At 39.8% G+C, this 18,889-nt stretch overlaps 1 protein-coding gene across 10 annotated transcripts in view; it reads left to right on the top strand.

The window, feature by feature from the left end:
• Positions 1-323: 323 nt before the first annotated feature.
• The window catches only part of DLG1 (discs large MAGUK scaffold protein 1), a 146,365-nt gene continuing 127,799 nt past the window's right edge, over positions 324-18,889 (top strand). For 8 of the 10 annotated variants that reach the window (XM_066193307.1, XM_066193301.1, XM_066193302.1 and 5 more), the window contains exons 1-3: positions 324-418; positions 684-815; positions 14,724-14,890. In XM_066193307.1, coding sequence (XP_066049404.1) covers positions 400-418; positions 684-815; positions 14,724-14,890 — 318 coding nt within the window. In that variant the 5' untranslated portion in view covers positions 324-399. The remainder of the gene's footprint in view (positions 419-683; positions 816-14,723; positions 14,891-18,889) is intronic. The other 2 variants (XM_066193303.1, XM_066193299.1) reach the window with 1 other exon arrangement.

The following is an 18,889-nucleotide window of genomic DNA, read 5'->3' as shown; positions in this document are numbered from 1 at the left end:
CGTGGGGGGGGCGCGCTCCCCCAGCCTCCAGGCCGCCATTTTGGCTGGAAAGTTTGGAATTTCCGAGCAGTGCGGGCGGGAGGCGGCGGGAGCGCCCCGGCTCTGCCCGTCCCGGCCCCGGCCCGCCGCCTGCACCGCGCTGTCCCACCCGGTCCGGCCCGGCTCGGCCCAGCCCGGCTTGCCCCGCGTCGCGCCGAGGCGCCGCGGCGGCGCCGGCGCCGGCGGGAGCCCCGAGCGGAGCCGCTCGCTCGCCGGGCGGCGGGGTCGGTCAGGCGGGGCGGCCGCCGCCCCCCCGCGCCCGGCCGGCAGAGGGCGCCGCCCCCCGCGCTGCCCCGGGCCGCGCTCCCGGTCGGCGCGGCGGAGCCCCGGGGCAGCCCCGGGCGGGGGGCGCGGGGCGCGATGCCCGTCAGGAAGCAAGGTGAGCGCCGCGCGGCCGCGGCCGCCGGAGCCGCGGGCTGACAGCCGCTGCCGCGGCGGGACGGGCGGGGGGGCGGCCGGCGGGAGCCGCGGGGCTGCGGGCGTTGTGAGCGCGCCGAGGGCACCGTCCCGCCCGCGCTCTCCCGGCTGCGAACAAAGGAGCTGACGCGCCGGGCCGGGCGGTCCCGGCCGCGGGGGCTTGTTGCATCCCCGGTGCTCCTGCCCGGTGCGCCCCGGTCAGTCGTGTGTCTGGTCTCCGCTTGCAGATACCCAGCGAGCCCTGCGCCTCCTGGAGGAATACCGCTCCAAGCTGAGCCAGGCGGAGGATCGGCAGCTGCGGAACTCCATCGAGCGTGTCATCAGCATCTTCCAAAGTAACCTTTTCCAGGCTTTGATAGGTAAAGGTTGGCTTCTTTCAGTTTGTGCGCAAGCCGATCAGTTCTTGCTGTTGCTGTCGCTTGTGTTGTTAAGAGCAAAAGGTGTTTCACCCGTAAGTTAGAAGCCATGTGCTTCTTGTCGTTGTGTTTTTGTTTTGCATAGTAACACACGTGTTGTTACAGATCAACAGTTCACTTGTTACACCTACTTTCTTTATTTGAGGCTCTTAACTGCTCCCAACTGCTTAAAACTGTGGAATAGTTTTTAATTCCGTGACATGTTATTCTAGATTTCTTTAGGTTGGTTCTCCATGCATCTTTGTTCACCTGAGAAATTTCTAAGGAGGGTGGGGTTTTTTCCTGTCTGCACGTAACAGGTTAGTGAATGAATTGAAATGTTTTTAGTCTAAGGAATTAGGCAATTCCTGTTAAAGAGTCTCTAAAAGCATCGCAAAGTGTATTGCTGAAGTGGAAATTTAACCTAAAGTAAATGAGAAGAAACCTCTAATGTTTCAGGGAGTACTACAGTCATCTCTTCTCCTTTGTTGCATATTAAAGTATAGTGAAAACACTATTAATTCTCGGCTTACAGTCCGTATAGTGCTTGACTTAATATGTTCCCATAAGTTCTTAGAAGCACTTGCATGTAATTTTGAATTTCCTGCCGGTCTCTTTGGGAAAAAAAAAAACCAAAAAAACAACCCTGAGCATAAATAGAACTTGCAGAATTCTGTCTTTATTAGGAAACTTCTGCAGAGAAACACTGAGAAGTGCTTTCTTCTTCTTCTTCTTACTATCTTTATGACAGCTAATGTTAGTTTACTTTCAAGAATAAAATTTGTTCTGCATCCTTGTCTTTTAATAGTAACCAGTGTCTGAATTGGACTAACTGCAAACATTGTAGCTATATTTGTTACTTGACTTACTACGTGGTTACTGTCCTAGGTTACTGCACATCTTCCTTCACAGGGCTGCAGCTTCTTCAAACCTGTATTGTGGTGAAAAAGCCCAGGGACAGGCAAATCATAAACATGCATTGCTGCTGAATGCTTTCTTCCAGAGCATTTATTTAATCTTGTGTAGGTTTTCAGAAGACAGTAATTGTGCTGGTTTTTTTCTTATCATGTAACTTCATGACGGGTAGTTGTGGAAATAGGTCAGTTAAAAGAATCTTTTCCTTATAGGAACTCTGCATTTCTCTTCACTACACAGCTGATGCTAATCAACTCCATGATGAAGAGCTAAACATAATCCTTGTGGGACACGTGTGAACGGGTTCACTCAATGGCAGATCAGAATGTTGAAATCTTGTGTCAAATACTTAATGTACAGCAGCAGCACTTTTTATTTTCAGAAAAAGTGAACACAGAAAATTTCAATGTTGACTGCCATTGTTCTGGAGGTGTGTGAGGGTTTTTTATTTTAAACCTCTTCGAGGCCCGTGCAGTACTCTTGTTTTCTCCCCTTCATTGAAAAGATTCCAATCTGTTAGCCTTTGATATTCAAATAGAAAGATGTAGTTTCTTCTCATATCCACGGATGAATCTTCATTGTTTATAACTCTACACCTAGTAGTAGTAGTGGACTTGAAAGAGCAGGCGGCCTCATGTCTGCTGGCTTTGTTCTGCAAGAGTAAAAAGGAGGAATGTGTTGTTGCCTGGGTGGGCTGCGTGGCCTGTTTTCTGGACTTGTGAGAAGCTGCTCTTTGCAACCACAGGACCCTAGTTCTTGTTGAGTTCAGTTCATCTGTGCATGCACAGCAGGTGCTTCTTGGGCAAGTTGCATTAACTGGGCATTTCCTGGGTCCCTGTATGATTGTTTATTGGATTGCATACATATGTTCCCAAACCATCTGGCAGAAGGCTGGGACTTGCCAAGCAATTCATGCTGTCAGCTTGGGTCTTTCTCCTTTGACCTGCTACTTTCTGTGGAAATATGTCAGGGGAGTTCTTTTTCCTGGCAGGCTGCTCCTGGCTGTTGTTTTCCTGGAAACACCTTCTATTATGGTGTGATTACTGCAGGGTGGGGGTAAAGAGTGGGGAGACTCCCTGGAAAGGATGTGATCTGGAGGATGGCTGCAGTTACTGGGAAGACCTTGAGCTGGCTCCTGCTTGTCTCATTTCCGTGAAGATCTGGGAGCAGGCTGGATGAAATATGCAGTTGTGCTGGGGGTTAGACTTACCTGGAATTCTCCATTGGCCATTGCTTTATGGCTGAATTTGAGGTGTGCATTTTATAGAAGTTGTGACATATTCCCAACTGAAATAGCCAGTGCTGTTCTGACAGCAAGTTTCAGGCTCAACTATACCAAGTTATTGCTCTTATAGATACTTCTTCCAGAAAATGTGCTACTTTTAGTTTCTGGTCTGGGTGCTTTTTTTTTTCTTTAAATAAAACAATACTAAAAAAAAATCCACCAAACTTCATACATTTATTTTCTGCTTTTTCTGCCAAGTTACTGCGCTATATCCAAGACTTGTTTGCCCATAGTAGGTAGGTTTGTGAAGGTTGTAGTCAGGATCTGCTGTCAACTTCATGTATCTTTTTTAGTATAATTTTTGACTTGGTAATCAAATGCTGTTCTTTCAAGCAATAAATAACATTATGCACAGAAATACATCTTTGAGCTTATAATGGAGAAAATTACAAATTCCTGAAAACTACACATTTTAACAATGTTTCATGTTTTTAGATATTAAAAGGTTTTAGAAATTCAAAGGGTATTTAGTAATGTCCATTTGGATGCTGAAGAATAAGTAATATTAATTTTTCATTTGAATCTTTTTTTTGTTATCCTCTCCTTTAATTCTCTCAATAAAATTTTAGTTCAGCAATCTACAAGCTTGACCTTGTTCTTGAATTATGGCTTTAGTGGTTTGAATTAGACCAGTAAGTAGTCAGTGTGATCAGCCAGTGTCACCAGATCAACATTGCAAGTGTTACATTTTAAGTAACTGTAAGAACTTAGAATCTGTAACAGAAGTTGTATCCGCATGTGACCTCCCTAAAAGAGTCCCTGAAAAAGCCCATTTTTATATTGTCTGTCTTCTGTAATGTGGTATTTTCCATTGCTTCAACCATGTGTAATGATGTTGAGAGCTTTAAATGAATATCAAGGCCCTGTAATAGAGAATAGTGTCAGTTTTAAGTCAATTTCCTTTTGTACAGGCTCAAAAATGTTTGGTATTTTTTCTAGTTCTTGATTTCTTGTTTTCAGTTAGATTGGTTTGTTCCCGTTATTCTGATCATTGGTGGACCAATTTATTGAGAGACCAAAGGAAAACATCTATATATAGAACCATGGGGTAGCCTTATTTCACTTTGGTAAGGTATTTGATATTTATCCTCTAATAGCGAGGTAATAATTCTGCAGATGAGTTCCGTTCTCAGCTTAGGCACACTTTTACCTTTTCAGAAGCTACAGGTTCTTGAAAAGGTACAGGTACATTTATCTCTTTGAAAATATAGGAAGAAAAACACTTGCATGTAAAAGTAACACTTCTGAGAAAAAAGCATATGAAGCAGACTTCCGTTTGTACACATGATATTTTTGTTTAATTAAATCTGCTTTTAATGGGTGCCATGTTGAGGTTTGCCATATTAAAATAGACTTCTAAAATTAAAACTATTACAGCTATAGCTAGACACATAAGGTAGTTTACTGCTTCAGAACCATTCACTTTCCTGACATGAACTAACTCTATGTGCACCGGTGCCAGAAAAACGAGATTCTAGGAGAGTCTCTACATTCACTGGCAATGCAGTTGGCTGTGCTACCCTTCTTGCCTAAAGCAGGGTGTTTATCTATCTATCTATCTATCTATCTATCTATCTATCTAATTTTGTAGCTATGCATATACAGGCTTTTTAGTATAAAATGGCAAATCTGACTAGGGAAGGTTCAATGTGTTGAATTTCATTGTGTAAGCAGTCTCATTTTTTGCACTTAGAGTCCTTTTGCCTGAAGACCTGCCTTGAAAATTGTGCTTCTGTACTGGCTCTTCCTATCACTAAACATCCAGTCTAGGAAATTTTGAATAAAAAATGTAGTTGTTTCCATAATCCTTACTGTACCAAAGAACAGCTTCTCCCAGTAAACATGAAGTTGCTTTTAACTACAGTTTGGATGAGCCTTATTAATTGAACAGAACATACTAAAAATGCTGTTAATACATTTTTGCACCCCAGAAAAGCAAATTTTTCCTGCCTCTGAAAATTTTGAAAAAAGTTGATGATTGCATAAAGTAAGCTCTTTGTTCAGGTTTCTCAGCAGTGTGATTTGGACTGAAAATTCTAGAAATATAAAACTTAGTTTGCAGATTTCTCATCTCTGTCCACATTGGCTTTCTGAACTAAATTAGGGAAACAACCCTAGACTTTATACTGAAGGAGATTGGATTAGGTCAGCACTCCTCAAAGTTGGTCCACGTTTGAATGGACTGACCACATTCCTGCTACCTGGCATGTGGTCTCAGCTGTGTGTGGCAGCTCTGGAGCTCCTCTCGCTCCTTCTCACTTAGCCGCCTTGGGGATGTTTCCTATACTTGGTGGCTAACTGGAAATCAACACAAGATCCTCTTCTGAACTGAAACCAAAAGTACTTGCTTTTGGGGAAACGTCAGTTAGGACTTTTATTTCAGCGGTATAGTTAATGGAGTGTGTGCCATGATGACACACTTAACTCTTCAGATGGGTTCAAGCCTTCCCATTTCCAAAGATTACTGAAGCCTTAGTGCCTTTCAGACTCTGCTGAATAAAATTTACATTAAGAATCCAGAAATTCTTGACAGTTAGCTTAGGATCTTGTTAGGTAGTCAGTGAATATTGCTGGGGTTTATTATTATTATGTTTTTATTAGAGGAAGGTTTAGGGAGAATTGGATCTTCTGCAAGTTGGACAGTGCTGAAATTGTTGCAGCTGCTGAAGGGGTTATTTTCACATCTAAATCTTATTCTTGCTGCATTTTTGTGACTTTTGCCCCAGACTACAGCTTCTGTGATACCTTTTTACTCATATTTGAGGCTGAAACATCTATGCAGTATAATTCTTGCAACTTTGGGATATTCATAGACTTCCAGACAAGTTTTCTAAGGCTTATACTACAGTTATGCTTGCTTTGGTCTCCTTTGAATACACAAAAGTTGGTCAGTTTTGCAGAAATTGACTTAGGGTTATGTTTACAAAGGTAGTTAAGTACTTGATTACTTTCTTCCAGATGGAGGGAGGATAAATATTTTAGTTGGTGTCCAGATGACTGGAATGTTAATTCAGTCATTGTTAGTATGTTTCTGCGGTGCAGTTTGTCCCAGTCTTTTGAAGAACTTTGTCTTACTCTTCAAGGAACCTAATAATAAGTTAAATAATCTCATTGCTCCTCTTTTTTAAAGAATTACTTACTATTTTGTATGTAGTGCAGTTTGATAGCTAGCCTGCTTTTTAAAGTGTTTTCCACCCTGTAGTGTGTGTGTGTGACAGGGTAATGTATTGAATTTTTGGGATTAGGTGCTGCTTTTGGTGGCCTAAAATAGCAAGTAAGTAGTAAGTTGAGTAGCTGCTGGTATGCAGATAAATAGTATTGTGGCAAAAGTTTATCCTTGTGGTATTTCACTGACTGTGTATTCAGTGTTGAATAGCTGCACTGTAGAATATATCAGTTGCAGTATTCTCTTCACAGAGTTACCATTGAAAGGATCTGCTGACAAAAAAAACCCCAGAAACCAAAAAACAAACCACCTTGTCAATAAATCTGCTGTTCATCCAGGAGCTGAAAAGACAGTAGAATTTTTTTGAATAATCGGTGTAGTTTTCAGGTTCTGGGAAAGTTGGCCCTCTGGCCTGTCCTTGCTTTATTTCCCGTGTTCTTTCACCTCTTTTCCCTAGGTGTGCTGCCTGTCTCCTCCTATACTTCTGTCTGTGTTTCTGGATTTGCTCCTAATCTCCCTCAACATTTGCTTCAGTGCTGGGTACAGTGTAGAGGAAGGGGGGAAAGCATGAGAGAGGCGATTTGTCCTGATCTTAAGTCCTGCTTCCATGGTGGTCCTAGCAGGAAGGGCAGAACGTATTGTTCAGCTCTGCAGCTGGAATGCCGTGTGCCCCCTGTGCATCTGGTTTGCCTGTATTTTGAGAGATGGAGCTTGTTTTGGTGCAGGGGGAAGGAATCTTCAAAGAAACTGAACTGTAGCAGCTGACTAGGAGTCTCCTGGCACAGATGGTTTCCTGAATTATAACTAGGCCAAATTTGCAAGATTGTTAGGAGACTGCAGAAGGTGTAGGACTGACACTGGAATAACCTCCTTAGCTTCATGTTCTTTCCCCAAGTTAGGGCAGGCTCTAGAGCTCTTCGGTAAAGCTTTTATAGGAATCTTGTCATGTGCGAGTATCTTCCCAGCCGTGCCCTCAAAACAGCTGACTTACTTTGGCTTGAAAGGAAAAAGCCCTAGACGGAGGAGCAGCAAGGAGAGCATGTGAGCAAGTAGTAAAAGCACTGCAACTTTAGTTTCAGAAACTTGTGTTAAAATTTGACTCCGGGAGACAGGCAAGTGTTAGCGCTGGAGGAGATGCTACTCTGTAGCACACCCAGCTTTCTGTTGCCACCTCTGCCACATAATTACCTTGGAGCCTGAGCTTTCTGTAGGTAGAAGAAACCAATGCTTGCGCTGTCTCATCTGAGCAAAGCAATGCACCTGTGTGGAAGCTCATCTTGGAGGGTTGAGTGAACTCATCCCAAAACTAGTTTGATTTTTTGGAATGTATTTGTCTGGTGAGAAACATCATCAGTCCTGTATACTGACGTTATCTAGGGGACACACTACAAATAAGACTTAGTATCAATTTTGTTGCCACTGGAGACACTAGTAAATGCTTTCCTTTAAGAAAAAAAAGGTACACTGTTGTAGTGGCTGCTTGTTTGCAGCTGGTGTTGAGGTATTTGGGGAGGGTGATAGCTGGGAGTTCATTTTTAGTTTGGCTACTTGTTTGTTTGTAGGGGTTGGAGAGGTTCTTGGAGTTTTTTTTATGCTTAGGCTGATGACTAAGTGTGCATGAGGCAATAGTAAATCAGAAAGTTTGGACAGCAAAATGTGTCAGTTTTCATCTGTGTGTGATGAAATTCTGGACATAGAAGGGTTTCTGAAGGAAAATTGGATAATGTGAAGCACTTCTTAAGGAAAGATCGGATGTTACATGAGGTGCAGTTGATATGGTGGTGTTAGGTCATAGATTGGACTCGATCTCAGAGTTCTTTTTACCAACGCAATTGATTCTGTGAAGATATGGTGAAGGACAAATTAGTAAACAAAGAGGAAAATATGAATGAGTAGTTTGGAAAGTGTTAAGTGGTCAGGCTGGTAAGGAGTTGAATTTGTCTGAGTATAAAAAGCAGTTAGAGGAATAAAAGCAAACAGATTAAGCACCAATTCATGAGAACTGGAAGAGAAAAGTGGAGAATAATATCTCCTGGAGTGTGAGCTAAGCAAAGAAGTGTGTGCAGGAAGGATGTTCAAAGGGTAGGACACAGTTACTGAAGCTGGTGAAAGAGCCGGGGATCAGTACCTGGATGCTGCAGCTTGTGGCAAAAGATCTTATAGAACAGAATCTGTAGTCAGAAAGCTGCACCACGAGTTGCTCCTTAAATTTTTAAGAAGTCTTGATTGTGTGTTGCAGTTTTAAAGAAGAAATAGATCCCCAAACAGCCAACAGTGAAAGGGGCTTTACAGGGGTTGTGATGAGGCTGGTTTTCACTTCTCATAGTACAAATGCAAACATTTATTTTTGATCAGACACGCGCACCATGACAACACAACCATTAAATACACAAAGAGAATGCTTACTTAACTCTGGTCATTGGCTTGGTAAATGGACATGAAGCTTTTCTTGGTCTTTGTGTTTTTTTGTTGATCACTAATCATGCACTTTTCGAGTTGTGCTTTACTTGTATTAAATGGATATTCTTAGCTTGACATAGCAGATGAAGTGAACATGCATGATTGAGCCTTCCTTGGAGTCAGTAGGAGTTGCTTTATGACTGTAGAATGAAAGTCTGTAGAGTTGGCAGACTCTTTTTCCTGTTCTGACAGTGATCATTAGTCTGTTTTGTCTATACATTTGTTATGTTGGGCTGTTAAGAATTTGGCAGATACCATTTATCTCAAATTGCTCTGAACTGAAATAGCATGTTGACCTTTGTTTTCTTTCTAGTAGTTTTAAGACTTATGTTTTAAAGTGCTTTGGGTGCTTTGGCAGGAAGCCCTAAGAAATAAAGTTGTCTTTCCCTCCCCTCCTTGATTTAGAGAAGTACTTAATTCATAATGGGATGGTTTCCTTTCCTGGACAACACAAGGTAGCCAAACTCTTAACAAAGCTGTTTTTTCAAATATGGGTAACATCATAAACAAAACCAAGCATTTGCATGTGCTCCTTTTAGATGAACAAATGTCTGAGAAGAGGCAGACCAATGAGAGATGACAAAGGAATTACTTACTTAGACTAAACAGAAATAGGTCACTTTCTGGTGGAATTCATAAGCTCCTTGGTTGCTTGCAAATCTGAGGGAGGACATTGGCTCTGAGAGTTTCTTGTGAAGAAAGCTGGTATTGAAAAGCTTTGTGTGGTAAAGTCTGTATGGTGATGCAAAGTTATCTAGTGTTTTGCTGACTTGCTGGCTTTGGCTGAAATTGGTTTGTGCTGTTGTTGAAGATCTGTCAGAAAAGGAACACCTGTTGAGTGCAGGATTAACTAAGTAGCTGAAGCATGTAAATCCTGGCCATGCTGCCATGTAGAAGGACCTTGACAAGCTGTGGAAATTGGCTGATGGGAACCTGATGGAGTTCAACAAGTAGAAATGTAGAGTCCAGCACCTGGGGAGGAACAATCCTATATACCAATGCATACTGTATGTCACCCAGGTGGAAAGCAGCGTTGCAAGAAGGGATGCGGGGGACCTGGTGACAAGAAGTTGACCGTGAACTATCAGTGTGCTTTAGGGCAAAGGTGGTGAATAGTCTCCTGGGTTGCATTAGACAGCCAGCATTAGAATTGCCAGCAGGTAAACCCTCCCCCTTTGCATTTTAGAATGCAAAACATGAATTTAGATTTTATAAAAAAATGAACAAACAGAAAAGAAATGTGAGCTTCCTAAATGAATTCTTGCTCGGATGCAAAGCTGTTAACTACATTAAAACTGAAAACCTTCAGATGGGGATACAATTAATACAGCATACACAAATGGGATTGTTAAATTCGCATATATTGTGGTAGCAGTTTATACCTTTGTGTAGTGCGTGATGTAAGGACAACAGTTCACTGGTTTACATGGACAGTGTCCAAAGCAGTCTGTTGTAGTAAATGTGTTAGTGTTTAAGTTCATGAAATGCTAAGCTTGTGTGGAATTTCCTGGCATTTATTTAAGAAAAACCATCTATAACCCACAAATGGTCAAGATGCTTAAAGTGTAAAAATGCAAAGCCCAAAACCAGCAAGTTACTGTGATCATTAGAGGAATGCTTTCAATTTAGAAAAGAATAAACCACAGAATCCTTTAAGGTGCAAAAGACCTTTATGATCATTGAGTCCAGCCTTTAACACAGCACCGCCAAGCCCACCATTAAATCATATCCCTAAGCACCACACCTACAAGTCTTTCAAACGCTTCTTGGGACTCAACTGTTCTCCTGGACAGCCTGTTCCAGTGCTTGACAGCTCTTTCAGAGAAGAAATTTTTCATCATTTCCGAACTAAACCTCCTCTGGCACCATTTGAGGTAGTTTCCTCTTGTCCTATTGCTTTTTACTTTGAGATGGACACTTACCTCAACTACAACCTTGTTTCAGGTAAATAGTAAATGCCAATGAAATCTAATTGGTTCCCTCTATACCATAATACAAAGGTTCAGTATTGGAAGTCTGAAGCCAACATCATATAAAAAAAATTACATGGAGTTGCTTGATGCTTGTTTGAAAGCCAGAACATATTAAAAGATGGCCAGAGAAGAACAGGGAGTGGGAGACTGAGCAAAGGGAATCTTTCCCATGGAGGTGTGCAGTGTTGACTGCTTTTTTCTCCTCACTGCTATGCTTTGTTGAGGTTATTGCTGTTTGTTGACATATTCTATGCCTCACTCTTCTCTACTTTGCAGTTGCATTTGAATTTTTTGTATACAGTGTGTATTTTATATATGCTGGATGTTCTTTTTACTGTTACTCCTGAACATTTTTGCCCATTTCTCAAGGTTAGCTTCCTTTAACCAGTAATTAGCAGTTGCTGAGTTGTTTGTAGACTTAAGGCCTCTGACACCATCCTATGTCTTTGTTTTCAAGGCCTCTCTTGTCATGCTATGCCTTTGCTCTTCTACGCAGCTTTTTGTTCTGGGGTCATAGGTAATCCATTCCCTACAGAATAACCAGTTTTTGTTGGTATGTATTAGCTGTTACACACAATTGTAAATTTGTACATTCAGTCTGTGTGTGTACTTGTATTTATGTACAGGTTTTAGTTAGCTTTGGACAATTGTATGATGTAACACTGAATGATTTCACATATATTTATGTATACTGTTTATGGAATATATGTAGCAAATATTTATTGATGTGTGTTATATATAAAAATATTTACAGAAATAGGTATTAGCTCACACAGTTGTCTGAAGCTAAGTAAAAGCCATGCAAGTTAGATGAGTCACCTGGTCTTTAGATAGTTGGTAGTCGGGTTGGACAAGCTAAAGCAAAGCTCTGGGCAGGCCAGGACAAGTGCAGAGGCCTGGCTATTCACTTCACACAAGGCCCATGGCCTGTTATCAGCAATGCACCTTGTATATAGGGTTACACCATTCCCTTAAGAAAATGCTGTTATAGCTATCCCATCTTTCATGTGCAAAGTTACAGTTATCCAAAGGGTCATGCATAAGTGATCACAATGAGATTTTTTTAGAACATGCACTGATCTTAAGTTATCCTGATTACAAGTATTCCCCACTGAATATATAGCAAAAAGTAGCAGGCACTGCACATACCTGTACAAATGATAAGCAGACGCCTTATGTTTGATTTCTAATGAGCAGGGAAGAAATTGCTTAAAGAGTGGTGTCATGTTGCTGGTTAGAATCCTTGTCCTTGGAGGCAGATTCTTTAGACAGAATTGATGTAGTCTCTTGAAGTGCCCTCAAATATATTTTAGAAAAGAATTTATTTCTGCAGTTCTGCTGTTCTTTTAATTACTGTGTTGTGGTTTTTAGTGAAGCTGGATCTCCTTTGTAAAGTGGATTTGGATTTCAGTTTGTATTTGGCAGATAACTCGTTTGCTTTAAGAGTGAGCAGATTTTAGCTTCTGGTGTATCATGTTACTGGTGAGCAAGCCTAGAACAAAGAACAAAACTAAGATGAGTGGGGAATATGAGAAAGAGGTGAACAATATACCAGCAAATTTCTTTTAAAGTAAAAAATCCAGTTTGTCACCATTCCTTAGCTTTTCACACTACTAATAAGCTAAGAAATACAATTTTCTTTTTCATAAGAGTCCTCAATTGCAGAACTGGTGGTCTGTCACTTGCTTTGCAAAGGCTTTTATTCTTTGTGCTGTCAAACATATTTCTGATTTGCCTACTTAATGTGGTTTTACTTGTAAGCAGACCAAATTCCAGGATGGTTTTCTCTGTTGCCTACCATTCATCAGTTTTTGTCACTTTGGATTCCTAAAACTCTGCCCCTATTTTTCAAGTTTCAGCTGTTCTTTTAATGTTCCCTTCTAGTTTCTGCATGTTCCCCATCTGTGTTTTCTTTCAGTGTTCTGTGATACCTGGTTTGAATCAGTTTTGTGTAACTTAGTTTGAGATATAATCTCTCTTGGAATTAATATGGGAGAAAAAGTCTGTAATGTAAAAATAGTACATTCTAGCTTGAAGAGGGAATCTCACCATAAAGACAAATAAAATTTAGTATTTTACTTTTACACAATTTGTAATAATTAGGAAAATGTTAGAGCTTTTCATATGCTAGTGCATCCTCACATCATTAACATGTGTTCAGTACATATTCAAGTGTGTTGATGTGTTGAAATATTTTTGTGAGCTGATGTATAGCTGTAGACAAGAAGAAGGAATTTTTAGGTTTAATTTAGTATAGTGTAGGTTTCTGGCTTTATAAAAGTGTAATTGTCAGCTTGAGGACCTAATGTGTTCACAGTTCATAGGTAGCTTGCCCATGCTTGTACATACTTAATGTTTGTATTCTGAGTAGTAAAAATGGAAACTTTTTTTTTAGAAGGTAGATATTATCATATAGACATCAAGTTTCTAGAAACTTTGTGGATTTGGAGCAAATCCAGGATAAACAGAAACTAATCCCCTCATTAAGTGCATACATGTCTTGCCATCTTCCAGTAGTGAGTCTATTCTGGTGTCCTCCATGGAGAAGTGGAGGTGAGGTATGGGAAGTGCTATGCTTTTTGAAATGAGAGTTCTGCAGGAGGAATAAATGGCTACCTCCACTGGCAAGGACTTAAAAGAACAGTAGCAGAATTGAAAATCAGTGTCCTAGATTTCTGTTGCAAAACAGTTGCACAAATAACCCCTTCCCATAAATAATGTAGTGATCTTCCTGGCTTGGCTGCTGTGGATTGCAGCTATAGAATCAACATACACCACTGCCTATTTTAATACACAAAGTACTCTCTGTTGGGGAGGAAAAAAAAATCTTTACTGGGTGTGCTTGATTGATGTATTGATGTTAATGCAGCTACAAGACAAATTTGCAACTGAGGGAGCTAATGTGAAAGATAGATTTAAAGGCAATTTGTATCTCTTAGGCTGCTTTGCTCCTGTATATCTAGGTCACTTAACGTCTTCTGCAACCCTCACTGCTATTTCTTCCAATCAGCAGCTCTAAGAGCAAGTATAACTTTAAAAATTAATGTAAGCTGTTGGTAGGATTTTGACTCTTGCTCAGAGGAAATATACAAATGGAATTTGAGAATTTCAGTTTTCTGAACTGGTAGAAGCAGAAGTACAGTGTCTATAAGAACCCCTAAGACTGGAATGCCAGCAACAGTAGTTGCAGCTCTTAGTTGTGTGTTTTTTCTTTTGTGGGGTGGCTCTATAAAGGAATTGGTTATTGTGCCTCTGTTACTGACTCTGGGCTGTTGCTGGAAAGCTACAAAACTGCAGCTTAGATTCCTTACTAATAGCTGGGTCTTATTACCTTTGGCTTACTGTGCTTGTATATTTATCCTCTCTGAAGTTGGTGCAATTAAAAATCAAGAGTTTGTAAATCTGTTTAGCAGATTTTTACTTTGAATAAGAGACTAAAAGCTTTACGGGACAACTTCATTTGTTTGCCCTTCCCTTAGCCTATGCCTTTTCTGATTTTTTTTCATTAAATGTATGTGTTTAGGGATGACTATGACTGGTAATTCATCCTGTTAAGTTTCATCCTATTTCTGGTACTTAGACTGAAAAATCAGATGATGACCTATCCTAATCGATTTTCCCTTTCCTAACTTCTTGCAGCTTCTCTCTCTTGCTGATTTCATCAGTATACTTCTATTTCTGTGGTCATTTAATTGAAACATGTACAAAATAGACGTTCTAATATTGCCCTTGAACAGTAGATTTCAGCTAACAGAAGGCTATATTAGTTGAGATTGTACAGCAGAATTTGAAACATAGACACCCGTCCCTTCCACTATTCCGCTGCAGTTATTTCATGTGCTGCTGCTGCAGCCTGTGCTCCTGGGATTGGTGGCAGAAGTCCAGAGTGAGTGGGGGCACAGAGAGCGACTTGTGTGTGTGGTGGGGGAGGTTCATGTGATCCTGGTGATCCCTCTGAATTCACCCATGACAGGTGAAGCCATATCTGATTTGTTTTGCAGGAGGAAGATGTAGTTAAAATCAGAATGTTAAAGTAACTATCGAGCCTAACTACATTTTTTTTAAATGTTTAGATATTCAAGAATTTTACGAAGTGACCTTATTGGACAATCCAAAATGCATTGATCACTCTCAGCCATCTGAACCAATACAGCCTGTGAATACCTGGGACTTCTCCAGCCTTCCAAGCACAACAGTGACGTCAGAAACATTGCCAAGCAGCCTTAGCCCCAGTGTAGAGGTATGATATAGAAATCTGTTTTATTTTTGTTGTTGAGACTATTAGTTCGACATTGTTCTCTAAGTTTCCTACATTTTATAAAATATTAATTTTTAAAGAAAATGTACATTATTAAGATCAATAGTCATAGGGGATTTAATTATTGAAGCATTTAATAACATGTATGCATTTTGCTTAGTCAAAAATTTATAAACTCATTTGTCAAATATACCATTAAGTGACCATTAAATTGGATTTATGCTTTGATTTCGGAGCCTCACTGACAGGTTTAGTACGCATATACTCATCCATACTTGTGACTCTTGAGTCATTACTTCATTAATTATTTGGGAAATGTGAAGCTGTGTCTTTCTGATTAGTAATCTTTTCAGTCTGATTATAAGAAATTCTCTGATACTTCTGTATCTGTGCTCTGGAAGGACTTGTTTTTGAAAACTACATGCAGCCAGTTGTCACTAGTGAGTGGTGAGAAAACTGATCAGGAAAATGTACACTGATGTACATTTTTCACTAAAACAAAATCTCCCTGCTCAGTTTAAACTTAAAATGTTCCTTGAATATTTTCACATCAGAACTATTATTTGTTCCCAGAGAGGTGAACCTAGTTTGAAGTGTGCCCTGGAAACTGACAGCACTGCAAAAAGTGTGCAGATTTCTCAGTAACTGAAGGCAGTGTGCTTTGCTGATCCATTTTCATGAAATGATTATAGAGCTCAGGTGCGCTGGGAGAGATCAGCTGTAGGACTGGTGCTGCTGCCTGTAGGGAAGCTCAGGAGCTTGTACTGCTCAGCAAAAGTGGCTGGGATGCCTTAAGGAGTGAACTTTTATCAGGGGCCGTTGGGACTGTGTAAGAAGGTTCATTTAGCTGCAGATCATAAGTGTGTGATGTGCTAATGAGTTTGTACAGTTAAAAAAAGTGCTTGTGCTCATGCTAGCTTTTTTCAAATCTGTCATATTGAAGGTAGCATGAAATACATCAGGAATGCTTTAAAGCAAATTGTAAATGAAATCCAAAACTTGTATTCTGGAAAGTAAAAAATGGCCAGCACGTAAAAGGTCAGCCAAGACAAGGGATGAGTTATATACCGCAAAGAACAGCTATTAAAATGTCTTTACATGAAAAAACTGAGCAGCCTAGGCATACTGGATTTTTCAGGCTTGTAAGTAATTGAACACTGAGGAATTAAAATTCTAGTTGAACTTGCAGTGTGGAAATTAGATTATTTTCTTTGATTTTTTTTTTGTGAATCTTAGTAACACAAGATTATTACTAAAATTTAAATTGAATGTCTCTGTGGAATCTATTATCTGAAATTGCATAGGGAAGGCCACTGTCATCACAGTCACCTTAATAAACTGTCATGTTTGGAGGAAATGGGACAATGCTAGGTTATATGAGAAACAGCATGGACAAGGCCATTGTAATATTTGCCTGTATGCCATCATTTAAATCTAGGTTTAGAGCAGTAGAACGTCCCCTTCTGCAGGTATTGTGGGAATGGCATCTCTTAGAAGTAGGAGCAAAAGGAGATGTAGGCAAGGAGAGGCAAGGCTTATTTTGTCTACTGAGGTGTTTTGAAATAAGCTGGTTCTAATGTATTTCATGTTTGCGTGTGCAGAGAAATTAATGAGGCAAATTGAGAGTCATTGCATTTGATTCCAAAACAGTTGGTTTCTTAGAAAAGGTCTGGGTAATTTTTCAGTCTTAAGGTGAGTCAACCATGGCATGTTAATAGATGAAAAGAACATGTTATTGACATAAGTATGGTGTAAAACGCTTCTGTTCTACTTTGTCTGCATAAGGCCTTGCTGGAGATATTGTCAAATTTGAGGTACCATGGGGTGAAAAAGATGTTTAATTTCAGTGCTTAAAAGAGATTGACATGAAAGATCTAAAGCCTGGAAAGAAGTGAGGATTGGGAAGGTTTGGTGCTGCTTGAAAGAATTGAACACTTAATTGGGAAAGAGAAGTTTCCTGAATTTATAGAATGTGAAAAAGATAATATTTTGCACTTATACAAACAAGATGTGCTAGGCCTACACTATAGAAACAAACTTACAAAAGCATTTTAAATGGTTTTCTTAGCACCAGAATAGCATAGTATATGGCCACTCTCCCTTATTGAAGGTCTTTGGAGACAACATAATGGTCTTAAAGGACTTAAATATTTTGGGGTTTTTTTCATCCCTTTATCGCGCCTAGGAACAATGTAATGGAATTGAGGATTCATATCCCTACCAAACCATTTTGTTACTAGTAAATATACTCCAAATTGTAGCAGCCTGGACTTGAAGCAGGCATTTGCTTCTGTGAGATTTGCATTATGATGTTGCCACTGTAGGACGTTTTGTGCTTCCCCTGTAGGAGAAAGAGATGTCTGAAGTGGGGAATAGTATGTGATGTTCAATCCAGGCTTTGTGATTGTTCGCTTCTAGCCCCCTGCAGAAACTGTTTCCAGCTCTATACAAGTGTAGCGTTGTCCTTGTATCTTTCTGTGTTGTAGATGAAGGTGTAACTTAATTACAAAGTTGCATCTTTATTTTTTTCTCATGTGCAATTAAACTGCCAGGAATCCAAGGCCTTGTCCTCAACACTGCACCAGTGACAATGGGCACATTATCATGGCAAGGTCACTATTGCATTGAAAGGAAGAATTGCCTGTTTTGGGAAAGCTCACCAGAGATGGGAGCGTTCTCAGCTGCACTGTTTGCTTCTCCAGTACAGTCTGGTAGCCATGCCAGTGTTGCTTGACAGAACCTGACATGGTGTGGATTACTTTGTTATTTTTTTAAGTGGCCTGGATTTGAACATTTATGACAAAGCTACCTGTCTTCCTTCGTATTTTTTTTGTATTGAGTATCTCGTGAAAATCATAGTTGTTTGACTTTCAGTATATGAAGATCAGGTTTTAGATTTACTTCCAGTATTTAAAAACATAACTGCACATATTGGTGTTGATCCCAGTTTATGTGAAACTGAGAGCAAGCTTTTCTCCCAGTCCCTCACTTACAGTAAATGTTACTTTGCATTTCATTAGTTAGAATACTGTTTCCATGTTAAGTTGGGAGCTGAACAAGTTTGGAAAATGATATTTTGGTGTTGGTTTAGTTTTTGTTTTTCTAGTGTATCTGAATGTCTTAGTTTAGCTTTCAAATATATATGAAAATTATTACATAAGCATATAATCTTGTACATTTTTATCAACCTTAATTCTTTCTTCTTTGGTCACTGTGTTTTGTGGTTTTTTTTTTTTTTTTTTTTTTTTTCTTTATATACCTGTTAGGCAATACTTTTCCCTCAATATTTTAAAATTTAATAAAAATACAAGGAGAAATTCTAATGCATTCACAGTTTATTTTCCACATACTTGCTATCTATAATATGTGAAAATATATGTTTTAATGCTTAACACATTTTGGTTTCAGTAATGCTTTCTTTTGCTACTTAGGATATTTTAAAAAATATTTTTCTATTTGGTTTTAATAAACCCAAGGGCATAATAATTCCAGTATAGCATGTGTTTAATCGAGTGATTTGTTTTGCCTTCTGAAATTTACTAGAGACTGGGGGAGACTTGGGTTTAGTGTATCTGATTTTGTTCATAGCTAGCTTTTTAAAAATAAATTCTCACTTTTCAGACTTTTTAAGGCTGCTGTCCAGTTCAGTGTTAGTTCATTAACCAGACACAAGCAGATTGGCATGCTGTATGCATTTTGAGATTATTTTAACTCTATTCTATGTCTTGCCAGGCTGGTGAGTCCGCAGGTGATATGAATGGAATGTTTTTTTTTCTTGCTTGGACATTGTTAGCCTTTGAAGTAATGCATTTCAACTCTTTCTTTTACCTTGTTGATATTTTTTTCCTGTGGTTACTGTAGGCCAAAAGAATATTCTTTCAGCTGACACTTCGATGGTATATGTGAGAGAGTTGCTTGAGAGTGGGAATATAATGCTCCCCTAAAGAGATTAAGGATTGAATTACAAGAACTTTCTACACA

This window comes from Chamaea fasciata, unplaced genomic scaffold, assembly GCF_029207755.1.
Source record: "Chamaea fasciata isolate MVZ Bird 193981 ecotype frontalis unplaced genomic scaffold, bChaFas1.0.hap1 SCAF_11, whole genome shotgun sequence".
Taxonomy (NCBI): Eukaryota; Metazoa; Chordata; class Aves; order Passeriformes; family Sylviidae; genus Chamaea; species Chamaea fasciata.
This window is presented reverse-complemented; position numbering and strand designations above follow the sequence as displayed.